This window comes from Leptodactylus fuscus, chromosome 3 (assembly GCF_031893055.1).
Source record: "Leptodactylus fuscus isolate aLepFus1 chromosome 3, aLepFus1.hap2, whole genome shotgun sequence".
Lineage (NCBI taxonomy): Eukaryota > Metazoa > Chordata > Amphibia > Anura > Leptodactylidae > Leptodactylus > Leptodactylus fuscus.
In genome coordinates, this window is record NC_134267.1 from 126,904,830 (window position 1) to 126,924,153 (window position 19,324).

The 19,324-nt window shown below is 39.8% G+C and overlaps 1 protein-coding gene across 3 annotated transcripts in view; it reads left to right on the forward strand.

The window, feature by feature from the left end:
* The window catches only part of IMPG1 (interphotoreceptor matrix proteoglycan 1), a 261,526-nt gene that overhangs the window by 91,957 nt on the left and 150,245 nt on the right, over positions 1–19,324 (forward strand). For all 3 annotated transcript variants that reach the window (XM_075268295.1, XM_075268296.1, XM_075268297.1), the window contains exons 4-8: positions 1,359–1,387; positions 5,332–5,402; positions 7,378–7,466; positions 9,217–9,366; positions 18,047–18,105. In XM_075268295.1, the coding sequence (XP_075124396.1) occupies positions 1,359–1,387; positions 5,332–5,402; positions 7,378–7,466; positions 9,217–9,366; positions 18,047–18,105 (398 nt within the window). The remainder of the gene's footprint in view (positions 1–1,358; positions 1,388–5,331; positions 5,403–7,377; positions 7,467–9,216; positions 9,367–18,046; positions 18,106–19,324) is intronic.

Sequence of the window (19,324 nt, forward strand, 5' to 3'; positions counted from 1 at the left end):
TTGTCTGGGCTTTTTATGGCCCCCTGTTGGCCTCCAGCGCCCACAAGGAGGCGTTATCACCCACTTTGACAAGCACTGTATTACAAGATCATTTTTCCTCCAATGATAATGCTGAAGTCCTGCCATAATATTCCTTCCTTAATATTAATAGTTACCCTAGGAGAGGTGCCTAGTTCATTAGGTGACTATGTAGAGCTGAAAGTTTCTGTTATAAAAGTCCTCAACCAGCAGGTCTAATCTACTGACTGCTAAGAAACCATTGCCTACTCTCCTGATAGCATCTTCCAATATTACAGTAATCTTGAGCTTACAATATAGTTTGTCTGGGGTGAAAATAATATTTAAAACATGTTCATAATGGGATAAAAATTAAAATGAATCAGAACTCACTTCACCAAGCTTCTAGCACTGTTCCAACACTCACCCCATCCATGCAGATCTCATCTTGACACTTGATCATACTCACTCACTCTGCTAGCCACTTGCCGTAGTGATAATGGATCTCAACCAAAAATCTGCTGAAAGCATTTGCTGCCATGTTCTGTTTGTTGAAATGGGATCAGGAATTAAAGACAAATGTGGGACCCAATAAACCAGACTGGTGGGAGATCAATAATCTGAGTACTGATTTTTTTTTTTTGTCTTCAACCCATTCTGAGTATGTTTAAAAAAAAAAAAAATGGCTTTCTCCTGTACAACCTATTGAAATAAAAGAGAGAAATCACTTACTTCAATAGAGGGATAGATTTGCATAACACAGAAGACCAGCAGCTGTTTTAACCTATTTATTCATACAGATGCGCCCTTCCACATTACACTAAAGATTATCAAATTTTAGTTATTATTATAGTCAGCCACCAATGGTGAACATTTATTGAGTGAAATTATACTGTTTTCAGCTTCATAGAAAGCGCACAATTTTTTCCATCAAATACATATAATTAATGTCTGATTTTTTCAGTAAAAAACCATTCACTTTATGTATTATAGTGATTAATTGTACATAAATGCAAACAAGGCAAGTTCTTTAAGCACAGCAGGAAAATGCTGACCATTTTACAGCTCTGTAATAATATTTTTACCGCATGACTGCGTTATTCTTAAAATGATAATAATGTGAAATGTTTCAAAGTGGAGCCTGCAATCAGCCAACATTATTGTGATAAATTTGCATATTTTAAATGAACAAAATTCTATCATTTCCAAAGTAATTGAAATGAAAGGTTATTTCAGTGATTGAAGGTAGAATTCATATGTAGTGCACATGCTCCTGCTTCCTGTCGTCCAGTAATGTGGTTTGGTGATTGGTTTGTAATTATCGTGTAATGAAGAATGACTTATATTTTCTTTTAATCTAGAGAGTTAAAGACAAGAGGATCCATGAAAAGTAAGTAATCAGCCTGAATATGACAAATTACTCATTAATACCTTCATTAGATCAAATTACCAATGATATTCTGTTTACTGCCCCGAAATGATGCAGGATCAAATATTGGAAGGAACATGGCTAAAGGCTATAAACTTCACACTCTTGCCAGACACATCCCATCCATACCAGTCAGTAGCATCAGTGAGTCTCTTAAAGGGATTCTGTCATTAAAATGACATTTTTGTCCCTAACATGTAGGAATAGCCTTAAGAAAGGCTATTTTTCTCCTACCTTTAGATGTCTTCTTCACGCTGCCGTTCCGTAGATATCCCGGTTTTCATCTGTATGCAAATGAGTTCTCTCACAGCACTGGGGGTGGTCCCCAGCGCTCAAACAGTACTGGGAGCATCCCCAATGCTGCAAGAGAAATCTCCAGAGGCGCCTCTATCTTCTTCTGGAACCCCGTCGCTCTGTGTCTTCTTCCGTCCTGGGTTTCAATCTTCTAGGCCTCAGGCAGAGCCGACTGCGCATGCCCACAAGCCACAAGAAAATGGCTGCTTACATCAGCTTACTGAGTAAGCGGCCATTTTTCTTGTGGCCTGTGGGCATGCGCAGTCTGCTCTGCCCGAGGCCTAGAAGATTTGAAACCCAGGACCAAAGAAGACAGAGAGAGAGGGTTCTAGAAGAAGATATAGACGTCACTGGAGATTTCTCTTGCTGAATTGGGGATGCCCCCAGCGCTGCAAGATAACTTATTTGCATACCGAAGAAAACTGGCATTTCTACCGAACGGCAGCGCGGAGAAGACATCTAAAGGTAGGAGAAGAATAGCCTTTCTTAAGGCTATTCTTATCCTATCAAATCTGTTAGGTGTGTCAAGGTATGTCTATTCTGACATACTAGACTGAAAAGGCCATACATTGGACTCAGGTTAAATTTTACAAGTACGCTAACAAAACCGACAAACTTCTGGCCTTTTAATTAAGGACGATAGTGGATAATTGCTATTTACCAAATTCAGGAGCCTGGCAGAACTGTAACCTCCCGTACTGACTCGATTTATGTCCATTTCCACCAATTTTACCAAAAACTTTATTCTGCCCCTTCTCCAGGCAGCCCTTTGGAGATTGCCTCCTTCCTCCATACCCTACCTGGTTGCATGACTCTTACCATGTGTTCCTTTTGTACTGTATTTGACAACTTTCAATAAATACTAGAGATGAGCGAGTAGTATTCGATCGAGTAGGTATAATGGAAAAGTTCGATGCAGAACCAGCATTGATTGGTCGATTGCTATACAGTCGGCCAATCAACGCTGGTTCTTCTCCTACCTTTAGAAGTCTTCTCTGTGCAGCTTCCCCACGGCATCTTCCGGCTCTTGTAGTGCAGACATGCGCAGTCGGCTCTGCCCAGGCCCGATGCCTGGCAGAGTGAATTCAGAGCCAGAAGATGCCGCGGGGACGCTGCACGGAGAAGACTTTTCGGAGGATCCAGCCCGACCTCACTCATGGACTTGGTAAGTATAATTTGATTGAACGTTGCCTATCCCTAAAACGAGCATTTTCCCCCCATAGAATATAATAGGGTTCGATATTCAATTCGAGTAGTCGAATATTGAGGGGCTACTCGAAACGAATATCGTATCTCGAACATTTTACTGTTCACTCATCTTTAATAAATACCTTTGAGACTAAATAATTTCTGTGACAGTCACCAAAGTTTTAAAAGCTATAGCTTTCTCTTAATATTACATAATAGTCAGCAATAATTGTACAAGAGGCAGATTATTCAATTAAAATCCACTAATTATGACACTCATGCCATACATAACATAAAGTGTTTTAGATAATTTTTCTCCATCCTCTACATGGGGGCATGGTTGCACTAAAATTTTGGTGCAAAAAAATAGAAGAAATGGTGTAAAGGTAAACCAAGGTGTCTAAAGATATACCAAGTCAGAGACTAATACGTTTGGCACATCTCATTTAGTTCTAAACTGTAACTTTAAGACACTAGCAATAAATCTGCCTGAGTGTACATATCTTATTGATAAACCATAAATATAAGGTGCAGTTTTTGCATTTTGCTCTGTAATCCGCAGATCATATCTGACATCACTGATGCATTATTAATCAATTGTGGTATGCAAAGCAGGGTTGAGTGGAATTTCCTATTATTCAGTAAGCATTTTCATCATACCTGAGTTCTGTTGAATTGTCAATGGAAACTTTATAACCGATAATGGAAACTTAATAGAGAAGCCCTGTTATTTTATTGCGCTAAATAAGGAATTTACTTTGCTTTCCTAATAAACAATCAGTACATGCTGATCCAGGCAATCGCTCACTTAGTATGCCAAATGGAAAGAAAAATAATTGTGGCTAAAAAATATTTTGGGATAATTATAATAATGTAATATCATAGAACAAGAACACACATAAAATGCATATTTTTCTCAATCTACATAACTAGAAACTCCATATTTAAAAACTATTTAGTGTCAGTTAAACTTTATTTCACTGCATCTCGTTTTTTTTGTTTTTTTTTTATTATTATTAAGTCCTACTTAGGGACCTCTATATACCAAAGTATTATTGTCTGCAGTGTAAACATTCATGACCTGATAGGCATTCATTTATGACAGACCTAGAGGCCTTTGCAAGGTCACCATTGGCCACCATTGAAACTCGCCGATCACATTGTGGGGGATGTTGATGGACAAGTAGGACAAGTCAGTTTTGTCACTGACTGCAGCAGTTGGTCTGTCTATCATATTCTACCATGGTGACCGCGTGGTACAGATTATGTGATCTTGCGATCTCTTGAATGTAACTATATCTAGATGCCTTAACTAACCTATACCTGGACTACAGCTACAGTACAGGCAGGGGTGAACCTACCCCTTTCGCCGCCCGAGGTGAACTATAGAAAGCTGCCCCCCCCCAAGGAGGGGACGGAGCGAAGGGGCGTGGCCACATGAAGGGGGCGTGGTAGAGCGAAGGGGTGGGGCTTAGCGCCGTTCACAGGCAGAGAGCAGGCATGGAGAGGACTTGCTCTCTGCCTGAGCGTGAGGGGAGGCTGCTGGAGCAGCGCTGCTCCAGTGGCCTCCCCAAACCACCGCTCGGTGCTAAGCCAGGTAATAAAAAATGCCGCTCTCCCTGGGGTCCTGACATAGCGCCGCCTGAAGCGCTCGCTTCAGGTCGCCTCATGGGAGGTGCGGCGCTGAGTACAGGTACCAGAAGGGGTTAAAGAGACTGTCTTTTTACAATAAGCCACCTCAATGATCCACTGGGCCATACAGTTCTGTTACATTGGCACTACAGAAGAGATGCAGTAATAGATTCCAGCTATTCAAACGAATGGCATATCATCCATTTATTCATCCATCTCCTTCCTAATAGAGGTGAGCCAAAGTAAGGACCCCCTATGTGACTTCTATATGCCCTAATAGGAAGTATGGAAAAAGGGTTGTCTTGTTGAAATTATCCCTGTAATAGAAGGTTTTATGACAAATATATAGTAATAAATAACACTACGAAATTCTTTGGCTTCAAGGTTACTCTTCGCTTTGGTCAAAAATTCCAAGGATGTGTCTATTATGAACTAATCTAATATAGAACATTTTAGAGGATGGAAAGATTCTCTGAGCATTACTGAGATACACTGTATGTGCAAACATAATGCTGCATAAGATGCAAACCCATTACAAAGGCAATTTCCCCCATTAAATATGTATTGCTATAGTTATTCTTGAATACATCCATCCATCGAGCACTGGTAAAATTGCAAGTAGGAGTAATTAATCCATTTAATGTTCACAGTAGGATATATAAGAATGCTATACATGAGAAAGCAGCGCTTATCTTCACCAATTAAAGTTTATTACTTTAAATAGATTAGAGCCCCATGTGTGGTTCTTTTAGGTTTTCCCGAACTGATTGACATTGCACCTTATTATCTAGGAAGGATGAGATGTCTACAGAACCCACTTTCTCTCCAGTAGTAATTGAGGACCCTCCTGAGTCCATAACTGGTAAGTCTTCTTAAACGATTTCCAGTACTAATGTTAATGATTATGCAATTACTACTAATTACTTCCTCCTCTACCACAATAAGCTATAGCATCTGTCAGCTACTCCTCTGGAATACCTAATGGCAACCTGAAATATAGCTTGATTAAAAAAACCTTGATCTTAATGGGGCACTGGGGCACATTTATAAAACCTGTCACATGCCAAACTTACAGTATAGTTTAGTATATTTCTTCATAAAAAAATATAGGGGACTGCATTTGCCAGACCAGTTGTTCACAGATGATGGGTTTTATAAAGAGCAAATGTGCAATTTTCGTTCTTTCGACAAAATTACACTTTTACAAAGTGTGTCCCCCTGGCTTTTATATTTCAATATATCTAAGCTCCCTGTACAACACTACTATATTAATTCTACTATACCCAACCCCTAAATTAACTGCATAATTATACGCACAATTATAACACATGCATACTTTATACTTGGATAGTTGTTTTTAATTGTCTTGAGTTTAATAGCATCTGTAGTTTGAGATTAAAACAAGCCATAACTGCAATAAAAATATATCCAATAGTACAAGATTGTTATGTTCTCTATACTTAAGAGGGTCTTAGGACACTTTACAGAACAATATTTAAAGGGAGTCTGTCATCAGAAATCGGCTTATCAACCCAGCACCGCAGAGAGATAGGTTAGGGCCACTTCAATGAAATAGCGTTTTCCCCTTGTGAATTGGTGCCAACATTGCCAAGATATCACTATTTTTGTTAATATGAAAATTAGCTTTTGGAGCAACCAGGACATTGCCATTGCTCCAAAGAGGTTGCTTCAAAGAGTTCATCTACATATTTACAAAAACATGTTACGCATTTCATTTCATATGTCAGGTATATTATCCTTTTACTCTGGTCTCTCTTCTCCGTTTAGGCACCAGTATTTTTTTTAAAGGTTTCAAAAGAATGCAGATATACCATTGTTGAAATGTGGTGAAAATCATAGTAAATTGTAATCTTTACATACATTCTACTAACAGAGGAGATCTAAAGTCACATATACAGTAGAGCTAAAATATATATGTTGTATATTTCCAACACCTGTCAATTCCTTCCTAAAGTAAGACAGAATGGTACTAACCTCAAGGATCCTTAGTTAAGTTCACCAGGCAAAATGCAGTGGGATGCAACATGGAAGGCTAGGCCATTAATATCCGATCATGGGGCATGATGACCAGCCCATACACTGATCAGCTTTTCAGTACTGCTGCCAGGCCTGGCAACTCCAGAAAACCCCTTTGAATGTATTTGTTTCTACAGCAGTTGGTGTTGTGCACATAATTCTGCGACTCCATTCACATCAATGCTAAAATGTCTGCAACAAATTTTTTCAGCCCAGTAATGGACAAATAAAACTACATTTCTCACTGCCATTGCACAAAAAAATTTAATTCTTTGGCAGTCTCCTCCATAATGATAGCTGATTTTATGGTGTTTCAGCAGCCAGCTGGTCAAATGACAGGGATTATATCATTAGAATTTCCATTTTTAACTAAGTACACATAAGAGTAGCCTTAAAGAAAGGCTATTCTTCCCCTACCTTCAGTATTCTGATCTGTGCCACCATTCCTGAGAAATATCTTCTTTCTTCCATATCTAAATGAGTTTTCAGACAGCACTGGGAGTCTTCCCCTGCACTAAAACAGCACTGGGGGCATCCCTTGTAATGTCTGAAAACGCTCGAGCAACACCTCTTCTTCTCCAAACTGTTGCTTCTTCCGTGTCATCTTCGTGTCTTCGTCCAAAAGTACCCGCTGTGCATGTCCGTCGGCCATTTTCCTGTGGCCGAACGGGAGAGTCCACAGGAAAATGGCTGAAGGACATGCGCAGAGGTACACCCCCAGTGCTGTATGAAAATTCATTTACATCATTTTTGCACCAAAATGTATTAACAGAATTGTAACCATCTCATTTAAATTACAGGTTTCCCTCATTCTGAACCTGATTTACTTCTTTCTACGAATGATACTCCCTTGAATGAAATCTTAAATGACACTAAGCCTTTATTAAAGGTATTTACTATGGTTTGTTAGAGAACTGTTTCTATCATGTACATACAGTGCCTTGAGAGAGTTTTCGGCCCCTTGAACTTTTCAACCTTTTGCCACATTTCAGGCTTCAAACATAAATATATCAAATTTAATTTTTTTGGGAAAGAATCAACAACAAGTGGGACACAATTGTGAAGTGGAACGAAATTTGATATTTTAAACTTTTTTAACAAATAAAAAAGTGAAAAATTGAGCGTGCAAAATTATTCGGCCCCCTTGCGTTAATATTTTGTAGTGCCACCTTTTGCTGCGATTACAGCTGCAAGCTGCTTTGGATATGTCTCTATCAGTTTTGCACATCGAGAGACTGAAATTCTTGCCCATTCTTCCTTGCAAAACAGCTGGAGCTCAGTGAGGGCGGATGGAGAGTGTTTGTGAATAGCAGTTTTCAGCTCTTTCCACAGATTCTCGATTGGATTCAGGTCTGGACTTTGACTTGGCCATTCTAACACCTAGATACATTTATTTGTGAACCATTCCATTGTAGATTTTGCTTCATGTTTTGGATCATTATCTTGTTGGAAGATAAATCTCCGTCCCAGTCTCAGGTCTTTTACAGACCCCAACAGGTTTTCTTCCAGAATGGTCCTGTATTTGGCTCCATCCATCTTCCCATCTATTTTAACCATCTTCCCTGTCCCTGCTGAAGAAAAGCAGGCCCAAATCATGATGCTGCCACCACCATGTTTGACAGTGGGGATGGTGTGTTCAGGGTGATGAGCTGTGTTGCTTTTACGCCAAACATATCGTTTTGCATTGTGGCCAAAAAGTTGGATTTTGGGTTCATCAGACCAGAGCACCTTCTTCCATATGTTTGGTGTCTCCCAGGAGGCTTGTGGCAAACTTTAAACGAGACTTTTTATGGATATCTTTGAGAAATGGCTTTCTTCTTGCCACTCTTCCATAAAGGCCAGATTTGTGCAATGTACGACTGATTGTTGTCCTATGGACAGACTCTCCCACCTCAGCTGTAGATCTCTGCAGTTCATCCAGAGAGATCATGGGCCTCTTGGCTGCATCTCTGATCAGTCTTCTTCTTGTTTGAGATGAAAATTTAGAGGGATGACCGGGTCTTGGTAGATTTTCAGTGGTCTGACACTCCTTCCATTTCAATATGATTGCTTGCACAGTGCTCCTTGGGATGTTTAAACCTTGGGAAATCTTTTTGTATCCAAATTTGGCTTTAAACTTCTCCACAACAGTATCTCAGACCTGCCTGATGTGTTCCTTGGTCTGCATGATCCTGAGACTATAACAGAGCAGGTGCATTTATACAGAGACTATGTATCATCATCAGTCATTTAGGACAACATTGGATCATTCAGAGATCCTCACTGAACTGAATGGAGTGAGTTTGCTGCACTGAAAGTAAAGGGGCCAAATAATATTGCAGGCCTCACTTTTCAGTTTTTTATTATAAAAATTTAAAATATCCAATAAATTTTGTTCCACTTCACAATTGTGTTCCACTTGTTGTTGATTCCTCCTTAAAAAATTTTAATTTTAGATCTTTTTGTTTGAAGCCTGAAATGTGGCAAAAGGTTGAAAAGTTCAAGGGGGCCGAATACTTTCGCAAGGCACTGTATATATCCGTTTATTTACTCTGTAATATTGCTATAATTCAACAGATATTGTAATACTCCATATTATGCAATATTAATTGTGATGAATTGTACCTTTAAACTAATTTAAAGCTTTTCTTCAATCATAGGACACTGAAGTTACCAACCTAGTACCAGAACAGCCAAAACAGCAGATTGTAGAGTTCACAGTTACCCTCAACAACCAACAGTTTACAACTGAACTTAGTGATCCAAACTCACCTCAGTACCAAGAACTTGCCACAAATTTTCAGGTTCAGGTAAGTGATGTATTTTCTTCATATGGTGATGCAATTCTTAAAAAAACAAAAAAAAACAATAAAATTCACCTTAGCGCTTATCACCAAAAACAACAAAACTAAGCAAATACTCTTTTGCTGCGCATCCAAAAAATCCTTGCAGAAAACAAACTCCTATCATATATTTCATGTAAATGGTCGCTATCGTGTTGCCAACAACCTCATTAAAAAGGACCTTTTATGTCCTCAGAGATGGGTGGTATTACATACCGCCAGAAAACCAACTGTGCTCTGAATGTATTGACCAAAATCTCATTTACTTTGTTGGCGCTGTAAAATGCAGTATCATTCTGTGCTACATCTTTGCAGCAGCCAAAAACTCTGCATTGCCACAACATGAGGCCTTCGCCTTGCAGAATGTTTTCTGTGACAGATTACATGCGAAAAAAATGATCAAAAAGGGAAATACAATTTACTCCGAAATTGGACTAAGTAATGAAATATACTGGATAATGGCTTAGGATTTTCCTTCAGCACTGGTGTTACTGGTTTAGATCTAATGGAATAGAATGTGTATATTCTTACCATGTATGTACATGGGTTTCCACCAGTTTGCATGCATTTCCATCAGATTGGTTGGGGTTCCACTGCTCAGGCCCCCACTAATCCGGAGAACTAGTCCCTTGTTCTGAATGGAGTTGTGGTCAGACAGCACATACATCGCTTCGTTCACTTCAGTGGGAGTGCCGGTGATAGCCAAGCGATATAATCTGTTATCTCCAGCAGTCGAGGACCCAAAGAACTATAATATAAATTCTAATAAATATTTAAGACAAAGAACGTCACCAATTTAAGTGCACAAAACAAGGCGTGCTCTAGATAAAAAGAAGAACGGTCTTATCCGGATTTACTGAGAGATGTTGGGGACTCAATGGGACTTACAGATGAAGGACTGGTGTAATTATACCCTCTCACCTATGTCCCACAATGACTCCTCTAGAATGATGTATAGAAGGGTTTTTTTTATTGTTTAGGCCCCCCAAAACTATTTCAGAAGTTTAAAACCCCATGTACTGTCCGGCAGCAAAATAGAGGTGCTAGAAAAAATGCGATCGCGATGCATCACAGTTTTTCCAGAAGCGCTTTCACAGAAAGCTCGTAATGGTTTCTTCTGCAGTTTCTTTCTGCATTAATTATACCTATAGGGAAATCTCTGGCATTTCTTTAGGCATAATTGACATGTTGCAATTTCTAAAACCGTAACAATTTTGGAAATCGCAGGGTCTCCACTGCGCATATTCTTCTGCAAAGTGGGGATGGGATTCATTAGAATCCTATCCACTTTGCTGTAACTGTAAAACTACGCTTTTTTCCCCCCATGGTGCTTACGCCACGTGGAGCCCCAGCATAAAGCAGATTTTAGGCAAATGCCTAAATAAACGCCAGGTGTCAAAAAAATCTACAAAAGTCCAAAATACTAAGGTGGCTGATAGTCATACATGTTCTGACCTACCAAGGGAATAGTTAACTCTGATTATATGATTCTCAGCTTCCGTGTATTACAAATGTTACTAAAATGACGATCAGGACATCAATGCATTGTTTTCTTTTATTCCTACAGAAATGGTAGTTAGCAGATCCTTTTGTGTAAACCACAAGATTAGGCTTGGCAATCTTCTACCATTCACAGTGCTGATTTTAATTTTCTCTAGCCTTACTTTTAGGTAAACTGCTCTTGGGCATGACATGTAAAGTGAGTGATAACAAGACATGAATGATAGAGCCGTATATGGTGCCATAGAAAGCAAACACGTGAAGTAGCAAGACAAATGCATGCTATTGAAGTGATTGATGAAAAAAACAAATGCTCTCTTGCAGAATCTCATTTATAAATCTGCACAACAAGCTTTCAGTCTCTTTATCCATTATAATATTTTCACTTGTGCAGATTGTAGTACTTTAGTCAGAAAGCCTAAAAGCCATCTGGAATTATTGGGCCATTAACAGCCCAATGTGTATTGCATGCAAAACTGTAAGTGCTAGTTTTTACCTTAATGTAAATGAACAAGATTTTTTTCTTTTCTGAAAATATCAATGCCATTTATAATGGTCTTAAGTGAGCTTAGGAATCATGCAGGAGACATGGACAGACATTGTAAAGGAAGCCTAGTTATAGATTTGCATTCTTGACCGTTTCCTTATGAGTGTAGAATGACGTAAAAGTTACGTTCACATCTGTGTCAATCTCCATTGGAGAATCCATCACAGAATCCACTAAAAATTGGCAGAGGAAAAAGTCCTGCACAGAGGACTACCTCTGCTGCTTTCAGTTTATATCCAATGGACAGGAAAAAAAAAAATAGGGCAGGAGGCGCGCTGGTCAAAACCCAAATTCTTTCTTTAACACAATGCATTTCAGGCTAAGCATCCTTTCTCAAGTGGGTACATCACTTGAGAAAGAGTGCTTAGCCTGAAACATGTGTGTTAAATAAAGAATTCTTGTTTGGACCAGCGCGCCTCCTGCCCTCTTTTTTCCTGTCCATTGGATGTTCCACACGCCGATACCAGCTGTTTGGCATACCATAGACTTGGCTGTTGCTACTGAGGTTCACATATCTGCAGAGGTTGACTCCACTGCTTGAAGGTTCCTCACCTACATGTCTACATAGTGGTTATGAGTAGAGATGAGCGAGTAGTGTTCGATCGAGTAGGTGTTCGATCGAATACTACGGTATTCGAAATACTCGTACTTGATCGAACACTACTAGCCGTTCGAAATTTAAGGTTCCATGCAGAACCAGCGTGTCACGATATGAGTGGATACGCAGGAGGCCAGTGGTCCGGTTTCAATCCTTTATTGCAAATCTGACACAGGATAGACAAGCAGACAGTGAGGGCCGGCTGAGAGCGGGAAGGTGGTGCGTAACCAGGCAGAGGTCAAATGGATGTCAGGGCAGATAGAGTCTGTCGGTGGACGGGAATCCCAGAGAGCGGACCAGGTGGACGAATAGGCACCGGGGTCTTCAGCGACAGCAGGCGCAGACCTTTCGCACTTCCGTGCGAGCAGCGGAGTCGCCAGGTGCAGCAGCTAAGCCGAAGGATGTGTAGTCAGGTGACTGAGTCGGGGAGCCCAGCAGGGGTACAGCAGCAAGTAGAGATGATCCTGAGGTGGACTGCAAGACCCAGCAGGATTGGGGAACCAGCGGGATAAAGCCAGCTCCAGGAGCTTGAGGTCAGCCAGAGGAAACTCCAACGGAATACACAAGCAATGTGCAGAAGATACCACACCCCTTAAAAGGCATGTGACCAGAGGCATGTGACCAGGAGTCCAGCCCAGCTGCAGGAAACAGGAAACTTAGTTCAGCGAAGCCCTTCCCGCCATCTTGCTTCAGGGCACCTGATTCCAGTACACACGGTACACAAGGCAGAATCCTAACACAGCGTTGATTGGCAGAATGCTATACATTCTGCCAATCAACGCTGGTTCTTCTCTTACCTTTAGAAGTCTTCTCCGTGCAGCGTCCCCGCGGCATCTTCCGGCTGGAATTCACTCTGCCTAGGCATCCGGCCTAGGCAGAAGCGACTGTGCATGCGCAGGCATGCCCTTGCATGCGCAGTCGGCTCTACTCAGGCGTCGGGCCGGACAGAGCCGACTGCGCATGTCCGCGCATGCGCAGTCGGCTCTGCCTAGGCCCCGATGCCTGGGCAGAGTGAATTCCAGCAGGAAGACGCCGCGGGGACGCTGTGCCAGGAGAAGACTTCAAGGAGAATCCAGCCCGACCGTCATTCATGGACTTGGGAAGTATAATTTTATCGAATTCTGTGTACCCCTGAAATGAGCATTTCCCCCCATAGACTATAATGAGGTTCAAAATCCATTCAAACAGTATGCGGCTGTTCGAATCGGATTTTGAACCTCGGACATTTTAGTGTTCGCTCATCTCTAGTTATGAGCTATTGTCACAACCACTAAAGGTGAGCCATCTACCATTGTTTTGGTATTGTGTTTAATCTCTGCTACGGTATCAAACTCTTAGCTCTTGGAGCAGTGTGTTTTCTTTCTTCTTGGTGCTTTCTGTTTATAGTCAAGGAAGTCCACTGTTTTAGCAGTCCACCTCTCCGTTGTTTGGGTCCCCTAAACAACCCGAACAAAGGAGATCAAGCGCTAGTGTGAACCTATCATAAAATATATGCAGAATTAAAAAAGCAAGTTACTGTAAATAAATATTGTTATGACTTACATAAAATTATAGCAATGGTAATTTGTTGTATAGCCTTTGTATCATGTTAGGTCCAGAAATAGGGCCATTTCCAGGGTCTATTGAGACCTAATTACTAGACGTCTTTCACATCACTCATGTTTCAATTCACAGGTAAATCCCTATGCACACCCATTGATTAATCTGTCTAAAAAGATGGATTCGGGTACCCGATGTGTAACTGGAATGTTTTTCAATCAATCCATTTATTCATTTTTTTTATTTTAAACAGTTTGGCAGTGGACAGATACCAGGTGCAAGTGTGAACCTAATGTGATCCACTAAAATGCTGTTGCAGTCATTGTTAGTGCAATAATGAAAATCCTATTTTCATGTCAAAGTTCAAAATTGAGAGAGTAAACTTTAATCCAAAAACAAATGCGTTACAAGCAAATCCACCAGAATCATGTAGCCACCATGTAGCCATTCCTGCCACAGCATCTGTTTTCACTTGTGATTGCTGCATATTAAGACCTGTCAATCCTTATATTATGTGGCATTGTTTGCAGAAGCAGCTGCGGCACAAGTGCATTTGCAATTGGGTTAAAGGTTGATTTTTTATTTTTTTTTTAACAGCAAGCTTACAAGTGGTTTAGAAGCAATTTTAGCGATGATAGATTTCAGAAATGATCAAGCATATTAAACACATTATATAATTCATAAAAACCCCAGTACTATACAAGTTTTAATTGTCATATTGTTGATATTAATTAATTGAATGATATTTGGTAATCTTTTATTACCACCATTCTCAGTGGTGCCTTGTAGAAAAGTAAAACTTATACTTGTTTTTCTGTGTCTTATGATTTGTTACTCTTCATAAGAAAGTAAACTTGATTTTGCATAAATAATACCTTATAATATAAATTATTTATGTAAATGTAAATATTTACAGAAACCTACTTGTTAACTTTCAGTTATTTTAATGACATGCTACTGTAGTTCATTAGCAGGCATCTGCTAGAAAGTATTTGCATATTTGAGAGAAATATTTGGACTAAAAAGGATATTTTTCATTACTATTTGCCTAAACAGTAATTCTCCTGGGTAACAGGTTGCATGCAAAGTTGGAAAACTATACTGTACATCCTAAATGTAGCTTATGCCATAAACATAAAACACAATTCCAGACTCTCTTGTTACATTTATTGTAGAATAGTATCAGCCTAGAGGGCTGCCTGGTAAAGTCATGTACGAGCACACACTTTATTGACTCAGGAGCAGCTGCTTATGTTGAGGACAGAGGACAGTTTTTGAGGCTAAATTCCTACAGGTCCCACTTCTCACACATAAGATAGGCTCACTACTCTTGCTTTCGGAAACTGTCTGGCTCTGTTTCGCTAATCACACCAGTGAGAAGATTCAGCAGCTGAAGATGTGGAAAAACCTCTCTTCTATGGTGGAGTTTTCCTGTCTTTTGTCACTGCAAGGACAGTAATAGGCACAGTTGGGTTCTGTACCTGTTTCCACCCTCTTCTAGGAAGTTCTACACCAAATAAGCGCCTTAACTCAAACAATTAAAGAAACAGAGTTATATAATAACGTGCAAGTCATCAATATACATACAGTAGCAAAAAGCATGTAACATCATAAAATGCACAATATTATACACACAGCAGAGAACAGCATCCTACTAATATTATAAGTGTGAAAGTTTGTGTGTTTGGATGTTTGGATGTTTGTGAGTTTGGATGTTTGTTCCTCAATCACGCTAAAATGCCTGGACGGATTTGCGTGCAATTTTCCACAAACATAGTTTCCCCTTAGGATTGAGTCACAGGCTACTTTTGGTGCAACTAAACAACATGGCTTCCTAGCAGGAGACTCACAAAATCAGGACTCCTAGCCCCAGCTATAGACTCACACACACTGCCTGGCATTTCCTGCCTCAACCTGCCTGCACACTCCTTACTGTCACCTCAGGAGTAGCCCTCACTCTACTCACTCACATTTACATATAGCTTTCCACTATATAACAGATGTCTGTATCACTACATACACAATACAACAGATCACATTGTCTGTATCACTACATACACAATACAACACATTACATTGTCTGTATCACTACATACACAATACAACACATCACATTGTCTGTATCACTACATACACAATACAACACATCACACTATTTGTATTACTACATACACAATATAACAGATCACATTGTCTGTATCACTACATACACAATATAACGCATCACATTGTCTGTATCACTACATACACAATATAACGCATCACATTGTCTATATTACTACATACACAATATAACACATCACATTTGCTATCCCACTAAACTTTTTAAAGCACTTTTACAGTTTCACACGTCTGTGTCCGCCCAATTCTCAAATCACCGCAGACGAAGTCGCGGGTAAAAGCTAGTACAGTTATATAAACTTAGCTAAGTTGCACCTGTAGCCATTTTCTAGATGATGTTGCTTTCTACCACATTACAAGTTACTGATTGTTTAGGTTCCAGCTTAAGATACACTTGAAAACAACTGAAATTGTTAAGGAAAGTTATGGCTAGGGGGTTACTGTATGACCTATTAAAACAAAAAGAAATCACAAAGGAAGGTCACTCAGAGGGCCTGAAGGACTCCAAGTGACCTATTACACAGTCAGTCATTCATTTGAATGGGCAGCATTTAATACTTTATTTCACCTCACGCTGCCAGTAATGGGTAAATGTACAGCTATGCCATGACATGACAACTGCATGCCAACAGTTTCATAAGCAATACCTGCATTGATCAGCTAACTCAAAGGCTGTCTTCATTAATCAAATCCTTTAAAATATCTATAATGTCCCATAACCAGTTGTGAATCTAGCCTCTCTGATGCCTTAGGCAGACAATCAATAGACACCCCCCTCCCCTAGACTGAATACCGGGGGAAGGGGGGCTGCTAGTGGTAACATTACAGTGCAGTAATATTTTGTTACATATATATATATATATATATATATATATATATATATGTACACACACATACACACACAAAATGTCCCTTCTATTCATAAAGTCCCCTATGTACGCTTTTATAAATATCCCTTGCACATGGAAACATGCTCCACACAGCCCCTGCAACCTCTGTTATTCCCCACAGTGGCCCCTGCAACCTCTATTATGCCCCACAGTGGCCCCTGCAACATCTATCATGCCCCACAGTGGCACATTAGACTGTGGGGCATAATTGAGGTTGCAGGGGCCACAGTGGACTTGTCAATTTTGCCGCCCCACCGAAAGTGCCGCCTGGAAGTGGCCACCTCACCTCGCCTCATTAGCAGTACAGCCCTGCCCATAACAGCACAAAACTGTTATCCTGCACTCATGAGAGACAACCACAGTTCAATCAGAGTCTACCATAGTATCTCAGAACAGCACAGATCAAAGTTCAGTCATCAGAGTCTTCCAAAGTAACCCATAGCAGAGCTAAATAGCCACAGTGCCCCTATTAGGGACAGCCAAAGTTCAATCATGAGAGTCTGCTACAGAACCCTATAACAAAACAGTCACATTGCCCCATGAGAAGCAACCACAATTCAGTCAGAGTTTGCTACGGTACATCACAACAGAGCAAAACAGTCACAGTGATCCTCATGAGTGACAACTACAGTTCTGCAGTGACAGTTGGACGTAGTACCTCATAACAGAGCCAAACAGCCATAGTGCCCCCATGAGACACAACCACAATGATCTGCAATGAGAGTGACAGTACTCCATAACTCCTTCAGTAGATTTATTTATAGTTTAAGAGAAAAAAAAATGTGCCATCCAATTATTTTAGCCGGTTCAAAGTTCATACTAAAGAAACCTTTCCTATGCTGAACTGGCAAGAAAATATCTGTATTTGTTCTCAACGCCTCGTAGATAGATGGCAAACAATGGATGACAATCTTTAACCTTGGCTTACTGCAGTTGTATGACTGCTAATTGTAACTAGTTAACTATTTATAGAGATGTTATCCAACCACCTTCAAGGTGTGAAAAGCTCTTCCATTTCTAATTAATATTTCATTAATATGAGCATTTTTACTTAGCTATAGGTATGGAAGTATAAGTCATTAATTATTTCTATACAATCATGGAAATCAATGCATACGATATCCCTACAAGCACATTCACTGTGGTAGCTACCTGCCTGTATAATGTGTTTTTTATGACACTTTTTGCTGGCCCTGTCTCACATTTTATTGATTGTCTGCTGCTTTGTTTTATTTCGTTTAAGTGACTAGATGGACAGCACATCAAATATAAGATGGTTGTTGAGCTGTTGCAAAATCTGATAAACTCTCGTACTTTCATATAATAGAAAAAAAGGTGCATTAATAAAATATATAAAGCACTGATGTGTGAACCAGACCTTTTCTCTGGTCTTGATGCTACACCCCTGATACTAGTTTATTAAACAGCAAATATTGTTTCTTTTGTTAATAGATGCAAAAGGTATTTGAGAATCTTCCAGGGTTTAAGGAAATACAGGTTCTGCGGTTTAGGTAAGTGAAAAATTTATACGCATTGCAATTTTAATACATCTATTTATAGCTCAATAAAACTGGATTTGTTTGAGTTTAATAAAAATACGACTGGATTATTCTTTCATTACTGTAGATACCCCATACATTGGAGACTTTTATGGACAAAGTTCTATGATGTTCTATACATTTATAATGTTATGCTTCTCTTTTCCTTGGTAGTCCTGGAATTCAGGTATTGGTTGTTATATGGCCACGCAACGCTTTCCCATCTGCTTGCCTTATTCTATATGACCTTTTTAGTCTATGTGGGATAAAAACAGGTAGTTAAGCTCAACCATGCTTAGACCATGTGGAGTGGATTTGACATTTCCTCGTAGAGGGATTTGGCATTCTGGGGCCCCCATAATAATGCTTGCTTGAGGTTTTTTTTTTTTGTCAAAATTGGACTTCTTAAAATAAACTCCTTTGGATTTCTTTTCATCAATCAAGGTTTGATTGTTTTTTGGAAAATCCCATGCTTCACACTCTGTGTGTGATCAGCCAAAAAGGACCCCATGCAATTACTTATGTTACATATTGAGTAACTCTACGGGCTCATTCGCATGGAGTAAACGCGTGTGTATTTTGGCAAAATACATGTGTAAAAATAAGACTCCCATTGAATTCAATAACATTTTACATGTGTGTTTTGACATGTTTTTTTTTTTTACACGTGTAAAAAAATGTAATTGAAGTCAATGGGAGTCTTATTTTTACACGTGTATTTTGACAAAATACACGTATGGTTACTCCGTGTGAATGGGCCCTACAATACTGGAGACTGGGAGGGGTAATCTACAGAACACCCGGTATTTAACTCTTAGACTACCAGAAACCTATTACCCACTGAGACAAATAGGGATGTCTTGGTTAATCGATTACCTGTCTTGAATCACTAGTGATTAAATAATCCTTCCACTGTCCTATACACCAGGAAAGAGACCACAATTTTCCTGTTATAATGGACTTATAGAATGGACTGCGGTACGGGCACAGGAGCACCAGAGAAAGTTGAGTACACTTTTTTATGTTACACCTGCCCCAGGCCCCTCTGGAGTTTGCTAGTTTCCTGGACAACCCCTTTAAACCCCTTTAAATTTTCACTAACCGGTGACGTCAGCATTAATTCTGTTACAACAATGACCACCTGAATTTGTATCAATTCCCTTACTATCCTACCAACATAGAAGTATACTGA